Source organism: Hippocampus bargibanti, linkage group LG08 (assembly GCF_051943395.1).
Source record: "Hippocampus bargibanti isolate YZ-2025 linkage group LG08, ASM5194339v1, whole genome shotgun sequence".
In the NCBI taxonomy this organism is placed as follows: Eukaryota; Metazoa; Chordata; class Actinopteri; order Syngnathiformes; family Syngnathidae; genus Hippocampus; species Hippocampus bargibanti.
In genome coordinates, this window is record NC_142741.1 from 16,297,874 (window position 1) to 16,323,093 (window position 25,220).

The 25,220-nt window shown below is 41.5% G+C and overlaps 1 protein-coding gene and 1 long non-coding RNA gene across 3 annotated transcripts; both read left to right on the top strand.

Annotated features, from left to right (window-relative positions):
• Positions 1-291: 291 nt before the first annotated feature.
• Positions 292-23,484, top strand: med14 (mediator complex subunit 14). 2 transcript variants are annotated; one of them, XM_089002762.1, is made up of 29 exons: positions 292-693; positions 2,300-2,326; positions 2,411-2,516; positions 2,601-2,774; positions 3,320-3,449; positions 3,516-3,644; positions 4,407-4,514; positions 5,092-5,224; positions 5,509-5,659; positions 5,734-5,845; positions 6,068-6,193; positions 6,264-6,342; positions 8,528-8,687; positions 8,783-8,977; positions 9,468-9,602; positions 9,711-9,787; positions 11,218-11,378; positions 11,455-11,601; positions 11,783-12,027; positions 12,534-12,803; positions 15,833-16,073; positions 16,425-16,547; positions 16,737-16,913; positions 19,682-19,920; positions 20,002-20,181; positions 20,524-20,631; positions 21,217-21,342; positions 21,415-21,604; positions 22,331-23,484. In XM_089002762.1, exons 1-29 carry the CDS (start codon positions 518-520, stop codon positions 22,402-22,404), a joined length of 4,299 nt encoding a protein of 1,432 aa, XP_088858888.1. In that variant the 5' UTR covers positions 292-517; the 3' UTR covers positions 22,405-23,484. The 2 variants fall into 2 exon arrangements, with proteins under 2 accessions (XP_088858888.1, XP_088858889.1); XM_089002763.1 differs by lacking the exon at positions 16,425-16,547.
• Positions 705-2,292, top strand: LOC148894665 (uncharacterized). Its single transcript, XR_016115798.1, has 3 exons — positions 705-1,438; positions 1,567-1,722; positions 1,818-2,292. It is a non-coding gene; the product is annotated as an uncharacterized LOC148894665 (long non-coding RNA).
• Positions 23,485-25,220: the final 1,736 nt, after the last annotated feature.

The window sequence follows — 25,220 nt, forward strand, 5'->3', positions numbered from 1 at the left end:
CAAAATATTGCATCGAAAGTGTTGATGTTGGAGCTGGATAATAATCAATCAATTATTTTTCGTGCTGGCAACATCCAGAATTATAAAATAAGCAATACGTTTTAAAAATGTTCTTGCGTAGATAGTCCTCAAATTCTAGAACAATGTAATCAACACAAATGTTGCTTCAGAGTGTTTAATTGACCGCAAACTTGCACGGATACAATTTACTGAATGACTCCTACTCCCGGAGGCTCTTGTTTGGGTTTTCTCCTTTACCAGCCTACAACTAATGAGCGTCATTAGCAAAGATGGCGGTCGAACAGCATTGACTATATTCCTCTACCACGTTTAAACCTTTATGTGTTTATTGTAGACCCTTGTGCACAAATAACTCCACTCATCCGATGTGAGAAATGTAGTTAGTTAGCGGCTTAAGCCTTTCCTCCAGGATTTTGGCGATCACAAGTCGACAGTTTTGCGTTTTAGCGCCGCTGAGCCTCGTCGCTAGCTTTCTCGTCGCTGTCGTCATTGTAAAATGGCTCCGGTGCAGATAGCCGCTGACGGGCAGCTGGTGCCGCTCGGGGGGCCAGTCGTCTCGGGCCCCCAGCCACCAGCACCCGGAGCCATGGCCACACATGGGATAAGATTGAGTCTGCTTATCGACTTCCTTCTGCAAAGAACCTACCATGAAATTACCCTGCTGGCGGAGCTGTAAGTAGATGCAATGACGAAGGCCTGAAAAGCTAAGCTAGGATAACCGAGATGCTAGCCCTGGCCATACACTGCTGTTTTAATTGTAATGGTTCTCTAAGGCAGTGTTTTTCAACCTTTGTTGAGCCAGGGCACGTTTTTTTACATTGGCAAAATTTCGCGTCACACCACTAACCAAAAATGTTATAAACTGACACTGAATAGTATATTTAATTACAATATATTTTCTCAATTTATTTATACCCAGTCAGTGTGATATCTGGGCCTGTTTAGATGAACAGAAAGCCGATATCCTGGCAGGAATAGAAGAAAGACACACGCAAAGCTCTTCTTCAACAGCTCTCAGTCTCTCTCTGTTTTTAGTTTTTATAGAAGTTAGGTTTGAAAAACTCAGCTCACACAGATATGTTGTGGGAAATTGGAGCAATGTCAGAACAGCATTGTTGGCCAGAAGAGGGAACTCGTTGGCAGCAGTCAACCAACAACTGTCTTAAGGAAGATCAGCAAATATTAGTTTTAAACCCCGATTCTGCTTCGGTTCAGCTAGTTCCTCCTGCTCTTGTAAAGTCATGTCCTTTCCAACAACTGATGCTGAGCTGTATGGGTCCTAACACAGTCAAAGCATTCATTGGAGAACGAAGAGAAATAAAATAACTCCTCTTCAAGACTTTTCAAATGTTTACATATTACCTCACACAGTGCAGCAGTGGGACTTTGCCGTTTCTCTCAGTGGCCACATCTCCAGGTTGGCACTTTGCACATGTTGCCAGAGGTGGACCTTTACATGAATTTCATCTACTTTATTTGTGTTTGGCTACGAGGTAACTAGCTTTTAGCGCTTTCTCATTTACCTTTGTGATTTTTCTCATAAAGGTTGCCTGTTTTCTGGACTTTAGTTGCACGCAGGCGAACAAAATGGTCTGTTGCTTGTTTTGAAGCAACTGGTGTTTCGTTTGGAGATGGTGTTTAAGCTTGTTCTGCACCATTGCATTGTTGGATAGCTTCTCGCTACACACCAGGCATAATGGAGTAGGTGTTGTCCCATCCTCGGTGAAAGTAAATCCATACGAAAGATAGCCTTCAGCTCACCGTCTTTGCTGTCTTTCTCCCAACACTCATACCAGGGCCTTCATCCGGGTCAGAATCTTGCACGGAGCCCAATTCGGAGTTTGCAGTTGCCTTTTTTCAAAACTTCTACATGACTCACCACGACCTCTCACGTGCATCATTAAGTCTCTCGGAGGAACGAGGCAATCAAGCTACGTGTGATACACGGACGAACATTACATTACCCTCCCAGTCTTTATAGCACAGACATCGCACAGACAGGCTTAAAAAAAATAAATGTTTTAAAACTACCTCTCATTATTAAAAAAATGAGACGTTATTTCAAAATAAACTTCTCTCTGTAACATTTGCTTGCTGTCTGAAAAGCACCACACCTTACACATATCCAGTGCCAATAGTGGGTGAATGCAAATCTGTGGCATTTTGAATGAGGATCGTGTATTCAATCTCTTCAGAATATACAAGTGTACCTAATGTGTCTGAAGATGACTGCCACTTTACACTGGATTTAATAGAGTTGTCATGTTCTTTTTCATAGGCTTCCAAGGAAAACTGACATGGAGAGGTATGTTGTGTTTTTATTATTTTGTTTTAATTCAGGCTATCAGATTTTTTTAAAGTCAATTCTTTATTAACACTTCTATTAAAGGAAAATCGAGATTGTCCAGTTTGCGAGTCGTACCCGGCAACTATTTGTGCGCCTCTTGGCCCTGGTAAAGTGGGCAAGCAATGCAGGGAAGGTGGAGAAATGTGCGGTAAGTTTATATAAAGAATTTAAAAAAGGTATCCAATGCATTGTATTATTTTCATACTTTAACTGATGATACCCACGGTGACAGATAATCTCCAGCTTCTTGGATCAGCAGACCATCTTGTTTGTGGACACCGCGGACCGGCTAGCATCACTCGCTCGAGATGCCTTGGTGCATGCGCGCCTGCCCAACTTTGCTATCCCCTTTGCCATTGATGTCCTCACTACGGGTTCCTACCCCCGCTTGCCCACATGCATCCGTGTAAGTCTGCTAGTCTGCATTCGACAAGGGTTAAAATAACTCTTTCTTAGAGGAGCAATTATCAAGAGAAGCATCAATACCTTTATTTGAGTAGCAACTTTTTAATTTTTGGGAGTCATTTATTGCAGGTAAATTATTGCAGGTAAAAGGGACATGATGCAACGCTTTTATGAAACAATAGAAAATATTACAGTATAATGGGAGAATTGTTGGGCTGGGCCTATTAAATATTTCATTGGCCAACTGAAAATTAGGTTGAATAATCAAATATTTTGATAAAATATCATTCAATCTAAAATATAAAATAGAATTATGAGTACAAAAAAAGGAAAAAAATCTTCACCTAATAATGAACGACCAGTTGGTTTCCTTTTGTGAAATTTAGCTATCTTTGATATTCATTAAATTCACATGGTGGAAAGTAGAATAATTGTTTATTGTCAAAAAGCATATTCCATTGGCAATTTCAAACACAAATACACATTTCAGTTCAAATTCAGCATTTCTTATACAATCAAATATTCTCTGCCATCTTTTTTGGATAGGATAAAATCATTCCGCCTGATCCCATCACTAAATTTGAGAAAGTGACCACCCTGAACCAGCTGAATCAGATCCTGCGACACCGCCTCGTCACCACAGACCTGCCCCCACAATTAGCTAACCTTACAGTCGGTAAGCATCATGTCAGTGTTTTTGTCTTCTTTCATTATTCATATACATGAATGTTTCCACATGCAGCTAATGGCCGTGTGAAGTTTCGAGTGGAGGGGGAGTTTGAGGCCACGTTGACTGTAATGGGCGATGACCCGGATATTCCCTGGAGGCTACTAAAGTTGGAAATTCTAGTGGAGGACAAGGAAACTGGGGGTAAGGCTGAAAGGACAACCGACATCACTTTTTTGTTTCCTAACTGACATCAGAAAAATGTTTTATAGCATCTAAAATGTCCAAAATCTGCAACAACAAAAACAATAACCCGGAAGTGGCCAGTTTCAGAAGGTCCCGCCCCCTTGTCCATGGTGTCACTCCAAGACGTGTTGCCTTGCTGGAGAATCAAAACAATGGCTTCAGATTCGGAGAATATGCTTTCTTGTTACTCATCCAGTTATGAATATGATTCAAATAGTTCTGAAGAGGAAAGCATACATGTTTACAATCGATTAAATAATTTATTCCATTCAGTTTTGAGGCAATAGGGGGGGGCAGATGTAACACTAAAAAAGAGGCAGAAAATGGCGACAAAGCTCCGTGTAAGGAATTACCCTCTTCTGCCTCTTTTTGGTGCAACACGAAGTTTTCAGACCAAACAAGTACAGCAAAATGCATTGACGTGATGGAAGGACTGCTACATTGTGTCCTTTTTTTCGGTCAGGGGCATTCCTTCAGTGACGTAGGGTGAGGACTCGTCACCAACTCAAAAACAAGACTTCCGGAATATTCAGCGCGAGTCTTAAAACGTAAAATGTAGCTATATGCGGTGGAATCTTTGTAAAATACGCTCAGTAGAAGTAATTTGAAGCCATTTTGCAAATTATGGACACAACTTGTCCGGAGACGTCGGTTGTCCTTTAATGCAGCTTCCTGTATTTTGCTGATGTTTTTTTTTTCATCATCATCTTCTCACATCAGATGGCCGCGCTTTGGTGCACAGTCTACAGGTGAACTACATCCACGAACTGGTGCAAGCACGCCTGTGTGCTGATGAGAAACCACTACAGGATATGTACAACTGTTTGCGTATCCTTTTGATATATATGTGTGTGTGTGTGCGTGTGCGTGTGTGTGTGTGTGTCTGTGTGTGCGTGTGTGTGTGTGTGTGTGTGTGGGTGGCTGTGTGTGCATGAGCGTGCGTGCGTGTGTGTGTGTGTTTGTCACTTCTTACACATCAGTGCAACTATCTTGCTACATTGCATTGGAAACACCCGTAATTAGTCTCTGCGTTATTCTGCTCCAGATCAGTTTGCACAAATGAGCTTGCTCGTAGGACACATGCACCCTGTGTTGATGTAACAAATGAGTGATAGTAGGGGGAAAATGCATTAGAAAAATTTAAGTCCTTTTATTTGTTTTTAGAGTATTGCATACCTGTGCTACTCAACACTAATCAGTGTATCTTTGCTACATCAGCACAAACAGTGCATCTCACCACATCAAAGACCAGACTGTGTGGCAGACAAACGGGTCTTTTTACCAGTGCTGGGATGAAGGATATATGCCTAAGTGTGTGTGTTGAATGCTGATGCGGGAATGTGTGTGACAAATCATGAGGATTTGGTTCTTTCCCACACTTCTTCTTTAACTGCACTGTCTCCAGACTCGTTCTGTCTCTCTCTGCAGCTGGAGGTTCTCCACTCGCAGACGTTAATGCTTATCAGGGAGCGTTGGGGGGACCTGGTGCAGGAGGAGCGATACATGCCAGCAAAATACCTTACCCTCTCTGTCTGGAAGTAAGCCTTTAAAGAGACTTGACCCATGTGAACCGGGCCATTCATTCACCATGAACACAGTACATACTCAATACGTTTCCTTGAAGTACTCTTTGATTGATCTGTTGTAGAAAATTTGTCGTTTTAGAAAGTACGTTAAAGGGGGAGTTAATTAAAAAATATATATTTAATTTTTCTTATTTCATTAGTTTTATCATTAGCATTCTGTCCTAACGGCGCACCAAATAAAAAGCATCTGTATAAGGTCACCAAAGCTTGCCCATTTGTTCTTTTGTGGACCGCAGCCAACAAGTGCTTGGTAGGAAAACGGGTACGGCCTCTGTTCATAAAGTCACCATCAAGATTGATGAATCAGATGGATCAAAGCCGCTGCAGATTTTCCATGAGCCCCCTCTACCTGCGTGTGACTCCAAATTGATAGAGAGAGCAATGAAAGTAAGTTGTATTAGTTGTTAGTTGCCAGTGGGTGTGTTCAAAATTAATTCATACTTGGCTTCCTCCATCTTTAGATCGACCATCTCTCTGTGGAGAAGCTCTTGATCGACAGCGTTCACGCCCGTTCCCACCAGAAGTTGCTGGAGCTGAAGGCTATTCTGAAAGGCAACAATCCTAGCGACTCCTGTATGTATTTAGCTCAAATTTCCAGATTAAGACAACCGTGCTTATTTTAAATTGCATGTCCTTTTGTGGAGCAGCCGCAGACAAATTTAAATTTACCAAAAGAGATGTATCAGATGTAGGACTGTTGCTCCTTCATTGCAGTAATAGTGATTAAATGAATGCCATATTTTCATCTGAATAACAGAGAAGGGTTAGTGAAAGTGTGTTTTTGTCCAACTTCAGCATTCATTGAAACCGCTCTTCCCACTCTCGTCATTCCCATACTGGAGCCATGCGGTCGCTCAGAGTGCCTACATATCTTTGTTGACCTGCATTCTGGCATGTTACATCCTATGCTGTATGGATTAGGTGAGTGGAACCCCATAGGATCTATCACATTAATCTGTGGCTCTAAAATGTCTACATTGGCCTCCATTAGATCAATCAATGTTGGACGACATAGAGAAGACTATCAATGACGACACGAAGCGCATCCTGTCATGGCTTCAGCAACTCAGGTAAGTCTGCCGCCACAAACGAGACAGTGAATATATGCACCTTAAAGAGAGTAGAGGCACTGAAGTCGTCTGATTCTAGCTCATTCTAGCAAACTACGGCCCGTGGGCCACATATGGCCCGTTAGGCCTTTTAATCCGGCCCGCCGAATTCATCCAAATTATAGTAAAAACAGTGTCTGAAACTCGTGACAAAAAGGTAGCGGACAAAAGAGCAGACAACTCTGAAAAGTTGCCTGCCCAGTTTTTTTACAACTTGAAACACGAGAGTAGAGAGTAGTAATCATAAAAAAAACATTGTCACAAAGTATTACGTTTTTTATATTAACTAAGGCTGTACCTACCACAAATGTTACCTTGCTTAATTTACGGCAAATGTCCAAGTAGTCATTTGTCACCGTGGTGCACAATGCAATGTTTGCATTGCTAGCTACAAGCCACTAAGCCCCTTTCATAACTCTCACGTACACTTTACAGTCACGGTTTGATATAAATTTACATTTTTTAGCTTCACACATGTTGTTAGCTTCTTTTGAATCTTCTGGGCTGAGCTTCTGTGCATCTATTTTGGAAAATGAGATGCAAATGCACAACCTTAGAACGCTTGCGAAAGTCCGGAAGAAAGAAGCAGACTTCTGATTGGCTGCCGTGCCGAGTATGCAAATTTCAACTGAAGGTAGCCTATGTCTGTGTGCTTGGCGACGGTACACGTGTACTGTTTGCGCGTGAAGGCGAGGGCATCCGTGGCGAGTTTGTAGCGCACGCGGTCAGGACAATCCATCCATGATTTAGCGGAGTTTAACACAAGTAGGTATTATTGAGCTTGAATATTTCGTTGTGGAATAATATGTTTTGAATGTTGAAAGTGATTCAATTTTTCAATAAATGTTGATTTCTTAACTTTGCACCGTCGATTGAAACATATTAAAAACAGACGCAATCTTGATAAATCACAGTGCATATGTTATTTTAATCTATTTCTATTTCTTCCTCCCAGTATCTGCGAAATAGTCTGTAAATGCCATATCTTGCATATTCCTTGAGACAAATTTATTAATTGATCAGGGATATGTTTCACATTTGAAAGGCAGTTAATGAATTGGGTTGTAGTGTTCTTACTGTGCTATGAGGTTTGTACACACTACGTTTAAAGGACAACCGGCACAATTTTTTTTGTTTCCTACTGACATCAGAAAAACGTTTTATAGCATCATTTCAGTATCTAAAATACTGAAAACACGCAGGCTGATATTTTTAGTCAAATGAAAAACACCAAGAAAAATGACTTCAAAATGAATCCGGAAATGGACAGTTTCAGAAGGTCCCGCCCCCTTGTTCGTGACGTCACGCCAAGATGTCTTGCCTTGCTCGAGAATCAAAACAATGGCTTCAGATTCGGAGAAGATGATTTCTTGTTACTCATCCAGTTATGAATATGATTCAAATAGTTCTAAAGAGGAAAGCATAAATGTTTGCAATTGATTCAAGGACTCCTCCCATGTCAATTCGAGCCGTCAATGACAGCAATGTAGCACCCAGAAAATGCAGAAGATGGCGCCCAAGCGCCGTTGGAAATGGGCTGATTTGTCTGCTGGGAATTTGTATTAGTATCAAATAGTAGTCTTGGTGCAACGCACAACGATTCACCATCACATTATGTGTTTTCCTTCTAATTTTGCCATCAACACGGACCAACACGAAGTTTTCAGACCAAACAAAGTACGGCAAAATGCATTGTGTGTCGCTTTCTCGGTCAGGGGGGGTCCAAACGTGACGTCACATGGGGATCGTCATCAACTCGAAAACAAGACTTCATGAATATTCAGCGGGAGTCTTAAAACGTAAACTATAGCTACATGCTGTGGAATCTTTGTAAAATACGCCCAAAGTCATTTGAAGTGATTTTATAAATTATGGACATAACTTGTTCGGAGGCGTCGGTTGTCCTTTAATTCTTTAGGTTTAGTATTTCCCGCCCAAACACTCCCTCCAAATGCTCCTGGCCCGGCCCCTCTGTCAAATTTTAGAACCCATTGCGGCCCGCGAGTCAAAAAGTTTGCCCACCCCTGTTCTAGCTTGTCAAAAGGAACGCAGTAGCTGTTGTGACAACTTTCAGTGTGATCAAGAACGCGTTGCGATTGTTAGGCATGTAAAAAAGAACGTCTTCATTTTATTTCTTTGTTGACAGATTCTGGCTGGGTGAGCAGCGCTGCAGGCAGTCGGTGAAGCACCTTCCCACTGTGTGTACCAATGTCCTTCACCTCTCCAACACTGCTTCACACCCTGTGGGAAACTTGAGCAAGAACAAGCTCTTCATCAAGCTTACACGTCTTCCGCAGTACTACATTGTGAGTATAACTCCTCCTTGGCACAACAAGAATAAACGAGCAAAGCTCAGCTCCATTTTCTGCGAGATTCATCCTTTCTCTGACTTGATCATTAGGTGGTGGAAATGGTTGATTTGCCGAGCAATCCAACAGCCCTGCAGTACAAGTACTCCTTCCTGTTTGTGACTCAGCTGGAAGGTGACGACGGGCCCATGTGCGCGCAGCTCCTGCAGCATTTCAAGCCCAACCTTGAACACCTCGTCCAAGACACCACGTCGACACGAGCACACAGGCCTGTCTCTAAAAGAAAGGTAAGCATTGGCATTTTATTTGTTTTTGTGCAAATACAGCAAAACCCGTTAGGCGAAATACAAACTTCTCCATGAATGTTTAACTTAATTTTGTTTGTATTTCTGTAGCTGTAGTTCCCTTGTTATAAAATTTAATAGGCTGTATTTTAAATTACGTGGTTATATAAACTTAATGGTTGTCAAAGTATAAACCCTATGGTCATGAAAAACCTTGAACAGTTATGGAAATTAAAAAAATAATTTCCACATACTATTATCGACAAATTATACATTCCCTAAATTTTTGAAAAGTAATGGAAATGTTGCGTGGATAATACTTAGGATCAAAATGTATACTTTAGGAAATAAAATGATGTAATGGTGTTCGTTAAACTGGTCATACCGGGTCCGGAGTTACCAAATCAATGCATTGCTCGAAAATAAATTGTTTATTTTGTAGTATAGCTTGATTTTAGTTATAATGATAGGTTTATTGTCAATGTCTCTGTAGATGACTGGAGAGCAGACAGAAACGGAGCCCAAGAAGCCCAAGCGGTCAGGGGAGATGAGTGCCTTCAACAAGGAATTGGCGCACCTAGTGGCCATGTGTGACACTAACATGCCTTTTGTTGGCCTCAGAACTGAAGTGAGTCACTGTGACTTGACAGCGCAAATTATTCCTCCTTTCCATTCATGCATGCCCCTTGGTCCATTCAACTCCTATCGTTACCGGCACATGTCTGTTATCTTGCAGCTGTCCAACATGGAGATTCCCAACCAGGGTGTTCAAGTCGAAGGAGATGGCAGCAGTCACGCCATCCGGCTACTTAAGTAATACGACCACACATAACAAGCACCAATGCATGTACCTTAATCTGCTGCCTAATTGCAGTTCATTATTTGCCAATCCCCTTTTTGTTTTTTCTCATTTCTTTATTCATGAGAAGTTCCCCAATTAATATTTTTGTGTTTAAAAAAAAACACGCTTAATGTGTGCCATGAGATAGTGACAAAGCCCTGTTTATATATTTCCAAATGTCGAAAGCAATCATTGCTAACATCTCAAAATATGATTGCCTTCTCTGCTCCTGCCTTTTCTATGACAACCGTATCATGGTTTTGTGGTTCAATGTAAAATAATTGAAAACAGCACAATATATCGGATTCAGGATTGCGTCAATCCATGTGTAGTACACAATCGCTTTCTGCGCAGCGAATGGTCAGCAAGTTTATTTATTTTTTTCAATGGTTCCCTTACATTCCATTTGGCTGCCATGTTTGCTCTTTGGCCTTAACGATCTACCAAAACTGTTTCTTAATCAGGGATGCATCTGGTCAGCGCCGTTGCGGCATTTATGCATTTTGACAGCCACTGGCAAAACTTTGGAACTCTACTGCGCCAGCACCGGCGCAAGTCTATTACGATTAGCGCATATTGCTACATGATCTGCGCCACATATGACACACTTCTGTTAAAATAGCGAGAGAAACAAATTTAGTTAAACAGCAATTGAAAGCTGTTTGTTTTCTTTCAGCGGTTTTAATTTTCGTTGTCTGCTATCTTGCCTAACCAATATCTAGCCATAATCCCCTTGCATTTGTTTCGTTGCGTTACGAAATTGTGGTAGAGGATATTTCGGGCTTTTCCCTGATCTGCTGGAAACTGCAAAAAGGGCTAATTGAATATTTATTTACCCATGGTGCATTGCATTATTTCCATTGAACATGGCAGTAGGTTGCAATATGGAGCAAATTGCAAAATGTTCCCATTGTGGGACTATTAAAGACTTTCTGATTCTGAGAACATGAGTAAAACTCTAAAAGACATTAAAAACAGGCAGCAAACAAACATTCTAGTTTTTTAAGAAACAATCGAATACATCTGTGGAGGTTAGTGAGAATTCATTTCAACAAACTGCTGTTAATAATTCGAATTTAGTGGATAATGGGAATTATTTCAAGGCTATTGAGGCACATTGGAAATCTTCAAACCAAAGAAATGCGTTTAAGTAGACACTCGTAAGAAATATTCTGCTAAGTTTGTTCTCTTTGTCTTCTCTGTAATACTGTCGAATATAAAAATAGCACAAGATTGTGTAGTATCTAAAGAAAATAGAAAATGTTTATATTTATGTATGAATAAATTATTTGACTTGAATTAAAGTTGTTGCTGCTACATGCTGCTTAATACATTTGTCCCTCTATGGGAACAGTAAATACTGTTTAGTTACCACATAATCATACATGTGATGTTCTTGTAGGATTCCTCCTTGCAAAGGTGTTGGAGAAGAGACCAGAAGAGCTTTGGAGCGTTCCCTCCTGGACTGCACTTTCCGCTTGCAGGGCAGGAACAACCGGACGTGGGTGGCTGAGCTGGTGCTGGCCAACTGCCCCCTCAACAGCACCAACAGCAAGGAGCAATGTACCCATCACAGGCTCTTTTTCTGCATTGTGTCATTTGCACACTGGACAATTAACTCAAATCTTGTCTTTGGCAGCTTCCACGCGGCACGTTTACCTCACCTATGAGAACCCCCTATCAGAGCCTGTGGGTGGGCGCAAAGTGGTTGAAATGTTTCTCAATGACTGGAGTGCCATCAGTCAGCTGTACCAATGCGTGCTTCACTTCTCTCGGTCACTGCCAGGTACCAGCGATCTTATGCCAACGGACCATAATTTTGAATTGCCTCATACAATTAAATCCCTATGGTTCAGCCACCACATTCTGTTACAATATGTGGAAGTTAAACTCTTGTTTTCAGCACGTGATAGTTTATAAACTAATGCAAATAAATTAACTACCATGTCGTCATTGTTATGTCCCAGATTTGCCATCGTACCTGGGCCTGTTTTCTGAAGTTCGGCTGTACAACTTTCGCAAATTAGTTATGTGTTACGGTACCACAAAAGGAAGCTCCGTCACCATCCAGTGGAATTCCAATGGCCAACGCTTTCACCTGGCTCTTGGCACCGTAGGGCCCAACTCAGGCTGCTCAAACTGCCACAACATTATCCTTCACCAGCTGCAAGAAATGTTCAACAAGAACCCCAATGTCATTCAACTGTTACAGGTAAACACAACTGCGTGCTTCCGGCACTCAGTTGAGTCACTGACTCTAGCTGGCATTTCTTCCAACTTTTCTAGGACTGTATGTGACATCCATTCCAATTGCATGACTACATTGGTGATATCCGCTGGTTAAACATTATGTAATGCAGAGACCATTTCATGTTTATTGAGTCAAAGTAATATTAGAGAAACAATAAAGAATATTTTTACATTCCCTAATCAGAAAAATTGTGTACATCTACTTTCTTTTCTACTTTTCTTTTCTACTTTCATTTCTTTCATAACTTTGCTGCTGTGAAATGTAAATTTCTCCACTGCGAGACTATTAAAGGCAAATCCAATCCAATCTATAGATTGAGATTGATCGCCCGGAAGATAAACTTTTGCACGAATATCGCCCTATAATTTCCGACCACTGATAGATCGGATCATCCGTAGTATAAAGTGATCAGTTCGGAAAACTTATTTTCTTCCGAAAATTTTAATGCACCTGTTCTTTTCATCCAGGTGCTTTATGAGACGCAGGCCCCTTTGAATGCCATCAATAAACTACCAACTGTTCCCATGCTGGGGCTGACCCAGCGAACCAACACTGCCTACCAGTGCTTCTCTATCCTGCCCCAGTCACCCACACACATCCGCCTGGCTTTCCGCAACATGTACTGCATCGACATCTACTGCCGGAGCCGCGGCGTCGTGGCCATCCGGGATGGAGCTTACAGTCTCTTTGACAACACCAAGATTGTGGAGGGCTTTTACCCGGCTCCTGGACTTAAGGTATTTTCGAGTGGCATTACTATCATTGATTTGTACATTTTATTTTATTTATTTTTAGATGGCACTGTCTCCGAAATATTAAAAAATTGCTTGTGGGCCATAGATGGCAGAAGTTGTGATCAGGCCCCACTCGCAAATCAAAAACAAAACCTTGACGACTCTTATGAAATACTACAAAACACTGAAGAAACAAATAGATATAATATATCAGGGGTCAGGAACCTATGGCTCTTTTGATGATTGCATCTGGCTCGCAGATAAAACTAAATATTCTTGCATTTTTGCTGTTCATTTCCTGTTTGGGCTGCAGTTGGGTGAAAGACCACTTTTGATTGGATGATACTGACCTAGTTGGCCATTGATGTTGAGACACGTAAACGCCCCCTTTTGAAGAAGCCCGAGTAAAAAAAGATGACGAGTATTGCACACTTCAGGTTGAATGCACGGAAAGATTCGCCTGTGTGAAGAGAACAGGTTCTGCTGTGATTCTCTTTTTCTTTTCCTTTCGGATTTTCCCTTCAAGGGGTCGCCACAGCGAATCAGTAACCTCCATCTTCAGAGGTATGATTCTAATTTGCAATAAAACAATACCATGAATGAAACAGTCGAATGTCAGTGGCACTTTGACAAGCCCCATGATACGTTAGCAGCAATATAGTTCAACGAGGGACAACAGAAGGCAAGCGTGAAAACTCATGAGCAGTGTATAGGCAAGCTAGCAGTAACTTCGTGTATGGACCCGGCAAGTTGACTTTCATACCGATAGTTTGGTTGGATTCTTACCAATCATGAGGAACGGAACACCATTCATATTAATGGTATTATGCCAATGATACATTGACATTTTGTTGAAATCACACACACACACACACACACACACACACACACACACACACATATATATACACACACACACACACACACACAGGTAACATCTGATTGACGACCAGCGCGATTTGCGACCACGACCGCCAGACTTTTTCTTATTTATTCTACGGCTGCCACCGCGACAGCCAGCGACGCTGTTCAACGCCGCAGCGTGTTTGTGATGCAGTTGGTCTAATAAAAGACTCGAGATGGTACTTCTTGTTTAGATCTGTCACGTCCCGAACGAGGCAGAGAGCGAAATTGACCGAGCACCGAAGATATAGAAAGTCCAGGGTAATACAAAGTGCAAATACAAGTTGACAGCGTCCCGTTTTAGTGTCCTGATGAAGGAATTGACAGCATTGGAAGCGGGGAGGCGTGGCCCCGCCCCCAGCTGTCAATCCGAACGTGACAATATCGAACAAGTAGGATGTTTATTTGCCGGAGCAGCATTGCACAAAATGACGATACAAAATCACTGTTTCTTAACAAACGCGTACAACATTTTTCATCAGCATGATCTCACTCGCACAGGAATTGGGGGGGTGGGTGGGGGTGTCGGGGCTCGAGCGGGTGGGATCGCTGCGATACAAACGCCGCGTCCGGCTCACGGTCGGCGCCGGAGCCTATTTTGAGAAACACAATGCCCCAATGAATGACAGCTCGCGTGCCGTGCGTATTTGGGTCAGCAGAAAGCGTGTGCGCTGACACAATAATAAAGATCGCTAATACGAAATATAAAATGACACTAAAAGTTATACGATTTAGAAATGAACTGTCAACGTTTTGGTATATAATAGTATTAAATAGAAAACGTTGCTTAAAAACAACACATTGCAACAACACCTTTATGCTAAGTCGACCATTGCTACGTGTGGTTCAGGGTGTTTCTGTGTTGTCTAAGCAACAGTCTCAGGCAATAGAAGAGGTTGAAAAATTTCTGTTGATTTGGATTATCGAAAAGCAGCTAGCAGGGGACAGTGACTCAGGGTATTGTCGCCAAGAAAGCACGGCAACTTCACTCAGATATTATCATCATGAGGCAACTACATCAACGACCATCGCAAAGGTAAATAAAACGACTTTATTATATAGTACAGTTTATTTAATTACAATACAATAGCACATTTATTATACATAAAATAAGGTATATGTGTGTAGTTTTAAGGCTTATTTAGGAGAAAATTATGTTTTATGGGGACCGACCTGGGAACAGATTATTGTAATTTTTAATGTTTTTCAATGGGAAATAAATGTTCCGGAGATGAACTTTTCGCCTGACACACACTTTCTGGGAGCCAATTAAGTTCATAAGGTGAGGTATCATTGTATATGAAACTTCATTACCCAGAAATCCTTTTTTACCATCAAGGGAATTCAAGATATAAAAAATGCATTTATTAAAAACCGAAAACAAGTACTTTTTTATTGTAAAACATACTACATTCCCATGTTGATTTCTGAGTAAACATTTACAGCGCATCTTAAAGGACTTTGAAGTTCTGTTTGTGATGTAATGTAGGGAAAGAGATGCCCATTTCACAGTAAGATCAGAGCATTGTCATCAAATGGTGAGTATAGTTTTTGCTTTTTTGAATGTTGCTGTGCTGATGACCATTTTGTGTTTGGGAGCCTTTTACTGAGCGAGTTGCTTGTTCTGTAGCCACAAAGGGACATAAGTCTTCTTGTGCCGGTCCCAAGCCTGGATAAATACAGAGGGTTGTGTCAGGAAGGGCATCCGACGTAAAAGCTTGACCAAAACAAACATGCGGATCAAATCAATAAAGATGGAGGACACTGATTTGCTGTGGCAACCTCTTGAAGGGAAAAGCCAAAAGGAAAAGAAGAAGATTTACAGCGCTGATGGGCCAAGCAATGTTTGTGATCATCTTCAGCCACAGATGGCCAAGGGGGCGTGTCTTAACTAACGCGTTGAGGCGTGTGTGTCATACCTTCTATGGCAAAGACTCCGTCAAACCCCTGGGGTTCGGTCCGACGCAGGTTAAGAACCACTGCATTAGCCAGAGGCAACGGGTTAAAAAAATCCCACAATGAGTTTATTTTCCCAAATCCTACAGCCCTCTGATCGGTACAGGTTGGCTCAACGATTATACATTAAAGAACTCAGGCATTATACTGTATTCCTATTTTTCTCTTTTCAGACGTTCTTGAGTATGTTTGTAGACAGCAACCAGGATGCCCGCAGGCGTTCAGTCAATGAAGATGACAACCCGCCGTCGCCAGTGGGCGTGGACATGGTGGACACACTCATGAGCCAGCTGCAGGCTCAACCGCAAACTATGAGGACTGCTGGCGGTGTATACCCACCACTCACGTCGCCGCCACCAAACTACCACGCCAATGTCACTCCTTCGCCATCCATGATGCCCACGCAGTCGCCAGGTATATATGGTGAAAAGTATGCTCTTGGATACTATTTGATTCATGTGAGCTTCTTTGGCCCGCCATGTAGTGTCACAACCATGCTGATCGCCTTGAGAAATCAATGCCCATTTTTTTGGGTAAGAAGAAGCCCATTTTGCTGGAATGTTTGTTTATTTTTGAAATAGGCACACATTTCAAATCTCGCCCCTCATGTGTTGCTCCATCTCAGCCCTCCAACTATACTGCCCAGCTTTAGCATGTGCATTTGTGTGGGTGTGTCTGTGTGGGTGTATGAGAGAGAAAAAAACAAGGCGGGGTGGGGGCGAGCGACTTGCTCAGTCTGATGTGATGTGGTGTATGTATGTGCAGGGAACATCCATTCCTCTGGCTCCCCTAGCGGAGCATTGAGGGCCCCTTCTCCTTTTGGCCCCACCCCGTCTCCTTCTTCTCTGGGCATAGCCATGGGTCAGACAAGCTTTGCAAGCCCCCACGGTAAGACAGGCATGGTTTTGGGGGCCTCTACGTTGCCTGAACACCAACTTCCCTTACCAAGCTGTTGTTAAATTCGCGTATGGGAAATTAAAAACATGGTTCCACAGGAGCAGGCATTGAGGGTTTAGTATTTATTTTGCATCATTTTATCTTTTTGTTTGTCAAGATTGTGACTCTCCCTTACACCAGGTGCTCTGGACCCCAGCTCTCCCTACGCTATGGTGTCTCCAAGCCACAGGGGTCAGTGGCCAGGCTCTCCCCAGGTCCCAGGTCCTTCTCCTGGGGCAAGGATCCATGGCATGTCCCCTGGGAACCCATCACTGCACTCGCCAATTCCTGACCCTCACTCTCCCCGTGCTGGAACTGGTAATTCCCTTTCTCCAAATTCCATATGGATGTTTGAGTATAGTTTTGTTACTGATTCGCTGTGGCGACCCCTTGAAGGGAAAAGCCGAAAGGAAAATAAGAAGAAGTTTTTAGATATTTTTTTTCTATTTTTGTTAGAAAACAGGTTTTCAGGGGCTTTTATTCTTTTGTACAATGTTATTTTGTTTTATCTCGCAAACAATCCAATTTTATATTTTCTCAACTTTCTTATTTAAAGGACAACCGACGTCTCCGGACAGGTTGTGTCCATAATTTGTAAAATCGCTTCAAATGACTTCTACTGAGCGTATTTTACAAAGATTCCACCGCATACAGCTATATTTTACGTGTTAATACTCAGGCTGAATCCTCACCCTATGTCACTGAAGGAACGAACGCCTCTGACTGAGGAAGGACATACCTTGCATCACCTCAATGCATTTCATTTTGTGGTACTTTGTTTGGTTTGAAAATTTCGTGTTGATCCGTGTTGATGGCGAAATTAGAAGGAAAACACATAAATAATGCAATGGTGAATTGTTGTATGTTACACCGAGACAACTCTTTGCTAGTCGTTGACAAAAATTCCAAGCTGAATAATAAAATTATTTCCAACTGAGCTCTGCCGCTATCTTCTGCATTTTCTGTGACACTACGAACTGGGGGCGGGACTTTCTGAAAATGCCCAATTCGCAGCTCAATTTTTTACAGATTTTGGACACTAGCTCATTCTTATTGGTGTTTGCATTTGACTAAAAATATCAGCCTGCGTGTTTTGGGTATTTTAGATGCTATAAAACGTTTTTCTGATGTCAGTAGGCAACAAAAAAGTGATGTCGGTTGACCTTTAAGATTTAGGAGTAATTCAATTTCCCACTTCTTCTCCGCATGTCAATACCCTGTTCCTCAAGTCCCCTTTTGAGGGAGAGGTTTTGCAAAACAAAAGACAATAGACTTCTCAATCGCTAAAATTGCATTAAAATTATTTTAATTTAACACCACCAATTGCTCTGCCCCACGCTAGTTGAGCCTACAAATGTATTTGATATTAATTTTAAGTCCCTATAATGGAGTTTTAGAAGACAATGTCCAAAAGTCAAACAATTTAGAGTGCCACCACAATATATATAATGACTCACAAGTCAAACAAGCAGAGTTTACTTTATCAGAAGGCTGTTTGTGGTGGTGGGAGTGGTAGGGTGGTGCTGTAGAGACCCTTTTCCCAGGTGAATCCATTGCTCAACTTGGGTCACCTCACCTTATTTCCGCAAGAACACAGCTTAGTCTACTCAACTTGGCGAAGCCCTTTCTGCTTCCTCCACTAGCAAACCATGGATTTTTTTATTTGAATTTCTCTCCCAACTGCTTAATTGTTCCTCCGGTGTACTGTTCACTTTAAGATTCAAGTGAAGTACAACTTTTTTGTAAATATGACACATTTGACAATGTGTTGTATGCACAACAACAGATGAAATTTCTTCCCCCAATCAGACAACAGAGGACCCGCTCCAAGTGCCCTTGTCCCCATCAAAAAAAATAGTTTACATAAAATGACAAAATAACATAACACAACACATAAGACACATACAGCCGTGCAATCTTGGATTGGATTGGATTGGATTGGATTTGCCTTTATTAGTCTCGCGGTGGAGAAATTTACATTTCACAGCAGCAAAGTTATAGTATAGTAGTTAATCTTAACTATTTCCCTGCAAACACTTAGTTGTTTGAAGTAGTTATAGATGAAAGAGGACCAAATTAAAGTGTCCTTTTCACCAGTGATGTTGGAAGACATAATTCTTAAAATGTGCACCCGTCTGCTACAAGCTTAGTATAAAAGGAATAAGAAGCTGTAGTGTCCATTCGTGAAAGAAATTGGCTCTCCTATGCAATCGTTGCGAAGGTTTCTTCAGCCGTCAGCTGTACTTTTTGAAGGTGTCGGACGTTACGCCTCCTATCCAAGTCGTCAGCCAACGAAGTTCGCTGACGACTGAGAGTTCCTGTACGACTGAGAGCTTACACAGACGTCTCCTATGCAATGTAAATCCGCTTCAATTCTAAGCCGCAACTTCCACTTGCATATACGCATTGGCTTTCTGCGCTGATGCTTTTTTCTTTTTATCGTCGGTTCCTCAACCCACATCCATCCAGCCGCAGACTGTCCCAATATCACCGACCTTGCTCCTGAACTAAGTGGGGCTGTGAAAATGCTGCCCATTAATGGTCCAAAACAACTTGCGTCCCGAAGCTGTCCAGCAACGACAGTCAAAAGTCACATACATTCCTCCCAATCAAAGTCAATTCTGGTTCACGCGTGCTGCCGAAAAGGCCCAACCACAAGCACAGATTCTTCTCCTTTGACGCAAAAATGCTGAAAAACAATCCACATTATGTCCACACGATGTAATAACACCAACATGTGAAAAAATAGCAACAATTCTGAGGAATCATGGGTTTCATCATGGGTGCCACTTTTCATCATGTGTTCATTATGGGTGCCACTTTCTTGGGTCCAAAGTTGTTTTGCCCAATGCATGTATCAGAATTACATCCTATAGTTATGAAAATACGCCACATTAAAAACTAGGTTTCCTGCATTGTCTTAATTTATTTCAAATGATGAGATTTTTTTGAGGTCGGTATATGTTGAAATGTCTTATGAATAATGTAAAATTTTATTAATTTTGTTCAACTGGAATTTTCACTGTAGCTTCTCCTGAAATTCATCTAAGTGTTGAAAATATTGATAAATAAAGCCTGTGTCATAGGTTCTCAAATCATGCCCACCAGTATGCCTCCGCCTCGCAAGCTACCTCAGCGTCCTTGGGCCGCCTCCATCCCTACCATCCTCACCCACAATGCCCTGCATGTACTTCTGCTGCCTTCGCCTACCCCATGCCTAGTGACGGGTCTGGCAGGCAGCTACCTCTGCTCACCTCTAGAGCGCTTCTTAGGTTCTGTCATCATGAGGCGGCACCTACAGCGGATCATTCAGCAGGAAGCCAATGTGAGTCAATGACAAATAAGGATTATTACCAACACAATATTTTTATTCTGTGCTTCCACTTAATGCTTCCCCCCTATGCAGCTATCCATCGTGAATTCCAACGAGCCTGGCGTGATCATGTTCAAAACAGATGTGCTCAAGTGTCGCGTGGCACTTAACCCAAAGAACTACCAGACTCTCCAACTCAAGGTCACTCCAGAGAATGCGGGACCCTGGTCCCAGGAGGAACTTCAGGTGCTAGAGAAGTTCTTTGAGACACGGGTATGTACCGTCCTATGTAATTGAAAAGAGCTAAATTTACAGCTTAAATTTTTAATTGCTGAAAACATGAACAAGTTCACGGAATTTACAGAAGGATATATGGTTGTTTGTTTCTGTGTGCCCTGTGATTGGTTGACAATCGGTTCAGGACCCTGCCTAGTGCGCAGGAATAATGCTAACTAATCATTAAAATAATCGCTGGTGTAGCTAACAGTAATCGCAATCTGGAAGTTGTATTCAAATAAAAAAAGTTTAGCTGTCCTAATTCAAGTGTGTCTGAAGAGGCTGCAAACTGTGACTTATACATTTTAATGATACTTCGCTTCATCTCTTCTTTTCAAGGTTGCTGGCCCCCCCTTCAAGTACAACACGTTGAATGCCTTCACAAAGCTTTTGGGTGCGCCCACGCACATCCTCCGGGACTGTGTCCGCATCATGAAGCTTGAACTGGTTGGTTGTTTTGCAATATTTTTCTGCAACTTTACAAAATGTAACATAATTCACGCGTAAGTGGTTTGCCACAAATGTTAAATTTGGAACGAATTTTTCATTAGAAAGAAAATTCCTCATCGGAATATAGTTACATTTTAAGATTGTGACTGTAAAGTGAAAAAATATCACACACGGTGAAATTTAGATGGAACAAAAAATAAACCACCCTAAAAATAAAAATACAACCAAACAAACACAGTCAACTAAGATGTATGGGGTTGGTTACAATTTTGTCCACTTCTTTAATGCAACTTCCATTTTATAGTCTTCTCTACTCTCACATTCCTTGCTTCATTGTTGAAACTGTTTACTTTAATAATAATAATAATATTATTATTATTATTATTATTATTATTATTATTATGTTTCATTTTAGAAAAAGTGTCACAAAATAAGCAGAGAGGTCGAAACATCCCCTGGTTTCATCAGTTGTTTTCACTCCTAGGCAAAGTTTAATTTTGATTCAACACAGTCTGTTTTCATGGAGGACCACAGCAATCAGATATTTACTTTTGATAACTTAATATAATCTTGCTCTTTCAGTTCCCAGACCAAGCTGGCCAGCTGAAGTGGAATGTCCAGTTCTGCCTTACCATACCTCCCAGTGCTCCACCTATTGCCCCCCCTGGGACCATTGCTGTGGTGCTGAAGTCCAAGATGCTCTTCTTCGTAAGTTCATGTCATCACAAGGGATCTGCCAGCATCATTTAAAACCTTACACTTTTTTGTTATATTCTATAGTTGCAGCTGACGCAGCGCGTGCCCGTGCCACAGGAGCCCGTGAGCATCATTGTCCCCATTGTGTACGACATGGCGTCGGGCATCACCCAGCAGGCTGACATCCCCCGGCAGCACAGCTCCTCTGGAGCGGCGGCTCTCATGGTTTCCAGCATGCTGAAAAGGTTCAACGAGATGCACCCTGCCAGACAGGGTGAGACTACTTGCCGATCCTGAAAAATACAGTTTCTTTTTGTAATACAGTTGTCAAGAATTCTAAAGAAAAATTGTGTGTGATCCTTTGAACCAAACGTTCTTCAATTGCTGATATTACTGTTGAGTCATGAGTAGCAAGGTAAATGTGTTTCCGATTAGAATTATAGAATGCATTGAATGAGTTGAATATTTTACATCATTTGGCTGCCGCTGCTCACCCGTAGAAAAACTTCTTGTGTAACTATAAATTGTCCTCGAGAGTTTTGAAAGGCGCTTATAAATGAAATGTATTATTATTATTTAACCATCCATCCATTATCCAAACCACTTATCCCGCTGTGGGTCGTGGTCCTGCTGGATCTAATCCCAGCTGTCTTCGGGTAGTATGCTGACACTGAGTAGTTTACTAGCAATTGAAACATTTAATAAAAAATATATTGACCAGTATATTTATGAAGCTTATAAAAACAAGTGGCCGTGGGCTTTGATCTTTACCAACTTTTAAATAATGTAATTTCTCATATAGCCGCTGATTTTGAGGTACATGCTTCGGACAGACTCAGATCAGTTAAGCAGCATTAGTTTCATTTGGTTTAATCGAATCTAAACCTGTGATTTTTCATCAGATATACAGTACAATGAATCATGTCAAGTTTCTGAGACAAATGGTCATTTTATTAATCCACGTTTCTACTTTTCTTATGTGTGTTTACTTCTTATACAGGAGAGTGCACCATATTTGCATCTGTCCACGAGCTGATGGCCAACCTTACCTTGCTGCCTGGTACACGACAGTGAATAACCATAAACAACCAATTTGACCTCGGCTTTGACACCCTGACAGTGAATTAATTGCTACCTTCACAAAGACAATGGCCGCTTTCAACAGCTGTGGTGCCTCGTTGGGTTTGACACCCTTTGCTGTTCTCATGGAGAGACCAGTTTAAATCACAATGAACTACAAAGTGCTGGTTGTTGTTGTTACAAGTTTAAGATGAGCAAATGAGGTATATTTTAGATAACAATATTTTTGCCTGATGGGGCCACTTGTAAACAGAGTATTATCTATTGAAACCAAGTTTGTTTACAAAAACTGTATATGTTGTATATTTCACTGTGCGTCTCATTTGTTGTTTTTGTTCTGCTGTTCTGATGTAGTATCATGAGAAATTCGCTTTTGTGAAAAGCTCCGCATTTTATTTCAACCTTTCACAACTGTGACACGCTTTGTAAACCCACTGTATTTGATCATGTTGGAAGGGTTTGATACATTCTGTATAACTTTGCTATTAAAAAAAGCAAATTAAGGAGTGTCCTCCACTGCTAGAGCCCAAATTTGAGTACTTTGTACTATATGAATTGTAGATTAAAATCTGTCACTCTACAGTCTCCACTTTGCTTCAGAAAACCTCTTGTATAACGTTGCCTTTATTTTGTCATATGTTTTTTACTCTTCATGTGAGGATTTCTCCTTTTTGGGACTGGCCTTTCATGGCAAGGGCCAAACAACCAGAATAATCAATAATTTAATCTTCTTTTCCTTTCGGCTTTTCCCTTCAGGGGTCGCCACAGCGAATCAATGTCCTCCATCTATCCCGGTTTTGTGCATCCTCTTCTCTCACACCAGCTACCTTCATGTCCACTTTGACCACATCCATAAACCTCCTTTTCGGTCTTCCTCTCGGTCTCCTGCCTGGCAGTTCAAGGCTCAGCATCCTTTTCCCGATGTAGTCACTCTCTTCTCTGGACATGTCCAAACCATCTCAGTCTGGTCTCTCTGACTTTCTCTCCAAAGCTTCCAATATGAGTTGTCCCTCTAATGTACTCATTCCTGATCCTATCCAACCTGGTCACTCCCAAAGAAAACCTCAACATCTTCAGCTCTGCTTCCTGTCTTTTCTTCAGTGGCACTGTCTCCAGTCCAAACATCATGGCTGGTCTCACCGCTGTTTTATACGCTTTTCCTTTCATCCTAGCTGAAACCCTTCTATCACACATCACACCTGACATTTTTCTCCAGCCGCTCCAGCCTGCCTGGACACGCTTCTTTACCTCTTTTCCACACTCTCCATTGCTCTGGACAGTTGACCCCAAGTACTTAAAATCCTCCACCTTCTTTATCTCTTCTCCCTGTAGCATCACTCTTGCTTGCACTTGGATCCCTCTCATTCACACACATATTCCATCTTGCTGCGACTGATCTTCATTCCTCTCCTTTCCAGGGCATATCTCCACATCTCTAGTTTGTCCGCCACCTGTTCCCTGTTCTCGCTACAGATCACAATGTCATCTGCAAACATCATGGTCCAAGGAGATTCTTGTCTAACATCGTCTGTCAGCCTGTCCATCACCAAAGCAAATAAGAAGGTGCTCAGAGCTGACACCTGGTGGAGTCCCACCTCCACCTTGAATTCCTCCGTCACACCGACAGCACACCTCACAACTGTCTTATAGTCATGGTACATGTCTTGCACCGCTCTGGCATACTTTTCTGACACTCCAGACTTCCTCATGCAATACCACAGCTCTTCTCTGGGCACCCTGTCATACGCTTTCTCCAGATCTACAATGCAATTCCTTCTGACCTTCTCTGTACTTCTCCATCAGCATTCTTAAAGCAAACACTGCATCTGTCGTACTCTTTTTTTTTTTGGCATGAAGCCATTCTGCTGCTCACAAATGTTCACTTCTGCTCTTAGTCTAGCTTCAACTACTCTTTCCCAGAGTTTCAATAAATTAATAATTAAAAACTGTTTGAGTACGAGCAACACCACGATTACATGTGATTCTTTTTCTTTGCAGGGGTTAGGGACACATGTTCAGGGGCTACATTTGAATTTTAAAACTGGTCATTTGTAAAAACGTCAACGTGAGACAGTTAAATGTGTTTGTAAATGGGGTTATTTTAAAGCAGAGCTAGTCCTTAATTACATAATTAAGTATTTAATAAGGTATTTTTAAATAATTGGTCACTGTATTGATGAAATTGTCCATCTTTATTAGCAACTTTATTAGCAAAAAATCATCTCATTAAGAAATTAATTAATCTAAAATAAAATGTTAATAAACCAGCTTTATGGAAAAATACAGCCCCGTTCGTAAAATAAATACAGGACTCCATTTATGTGAATATATACTAGCAGCAGTGACGTGCGGTGAGGTTCATGGCTGGTGAGGCACTGACGTCATCATAGTCAGATTTACAAACATATGAACTCTACAGAGTAGTTCTTTATATATACAAACTGTACCATAGAAAAAAATAATTAAAAAAAACGTTTTTATCGTGTAAACTTTAGTCCATGCGCCGCTCCTTCTGAAGAAAGGCATCGATAACTTCTTTGTAGAAGCCTTCCTTATCTTTCTTCAGTTTTAAAAGTCTCTGTCTCAACGGAGATCACTGCCAGTGAAGAAAGTCGTCCTTGATTAGTCCTGTTCCGACTGTATGTTTTCAGTGCTGAGAATGACAATCTCGTCTACTTCTCCAGCAACAAATGGGGCTGCACCGATCTCCTTTTTAATGTCATTTCTAATGACATCACCAACTGCTTCAATTAAATCGTTCTGTATTCTGTTTCACAGGCTAGAAAATATAGTGGATGTCCCAAAATGAC

Bases quoted from the DNA above. Each gene is read 5' to 3' on its own strand.
- med14 (XM_089002762.1), top strand. From the start codon at position 518: ATGGCTCCGGTGCAGATAGCCGCTGACGGGCAGCTGGTGCCGCTCGGG. The intron at 3,645-4,406 runs GTAAGGCTGAAA...TTCTCACATCAG, and splicing joins GGAGGACAAGGAAACTGGGG to ATGGCCGCGCTTTGGTGCAC. The intron at 16,548-16,736 runs GTAAGACAGGCA...CCCTTACACCAG, and splicing joins AAGCTTTGCAAGCCCCCACG to GTGCTCTGGACCCCAGCTCT.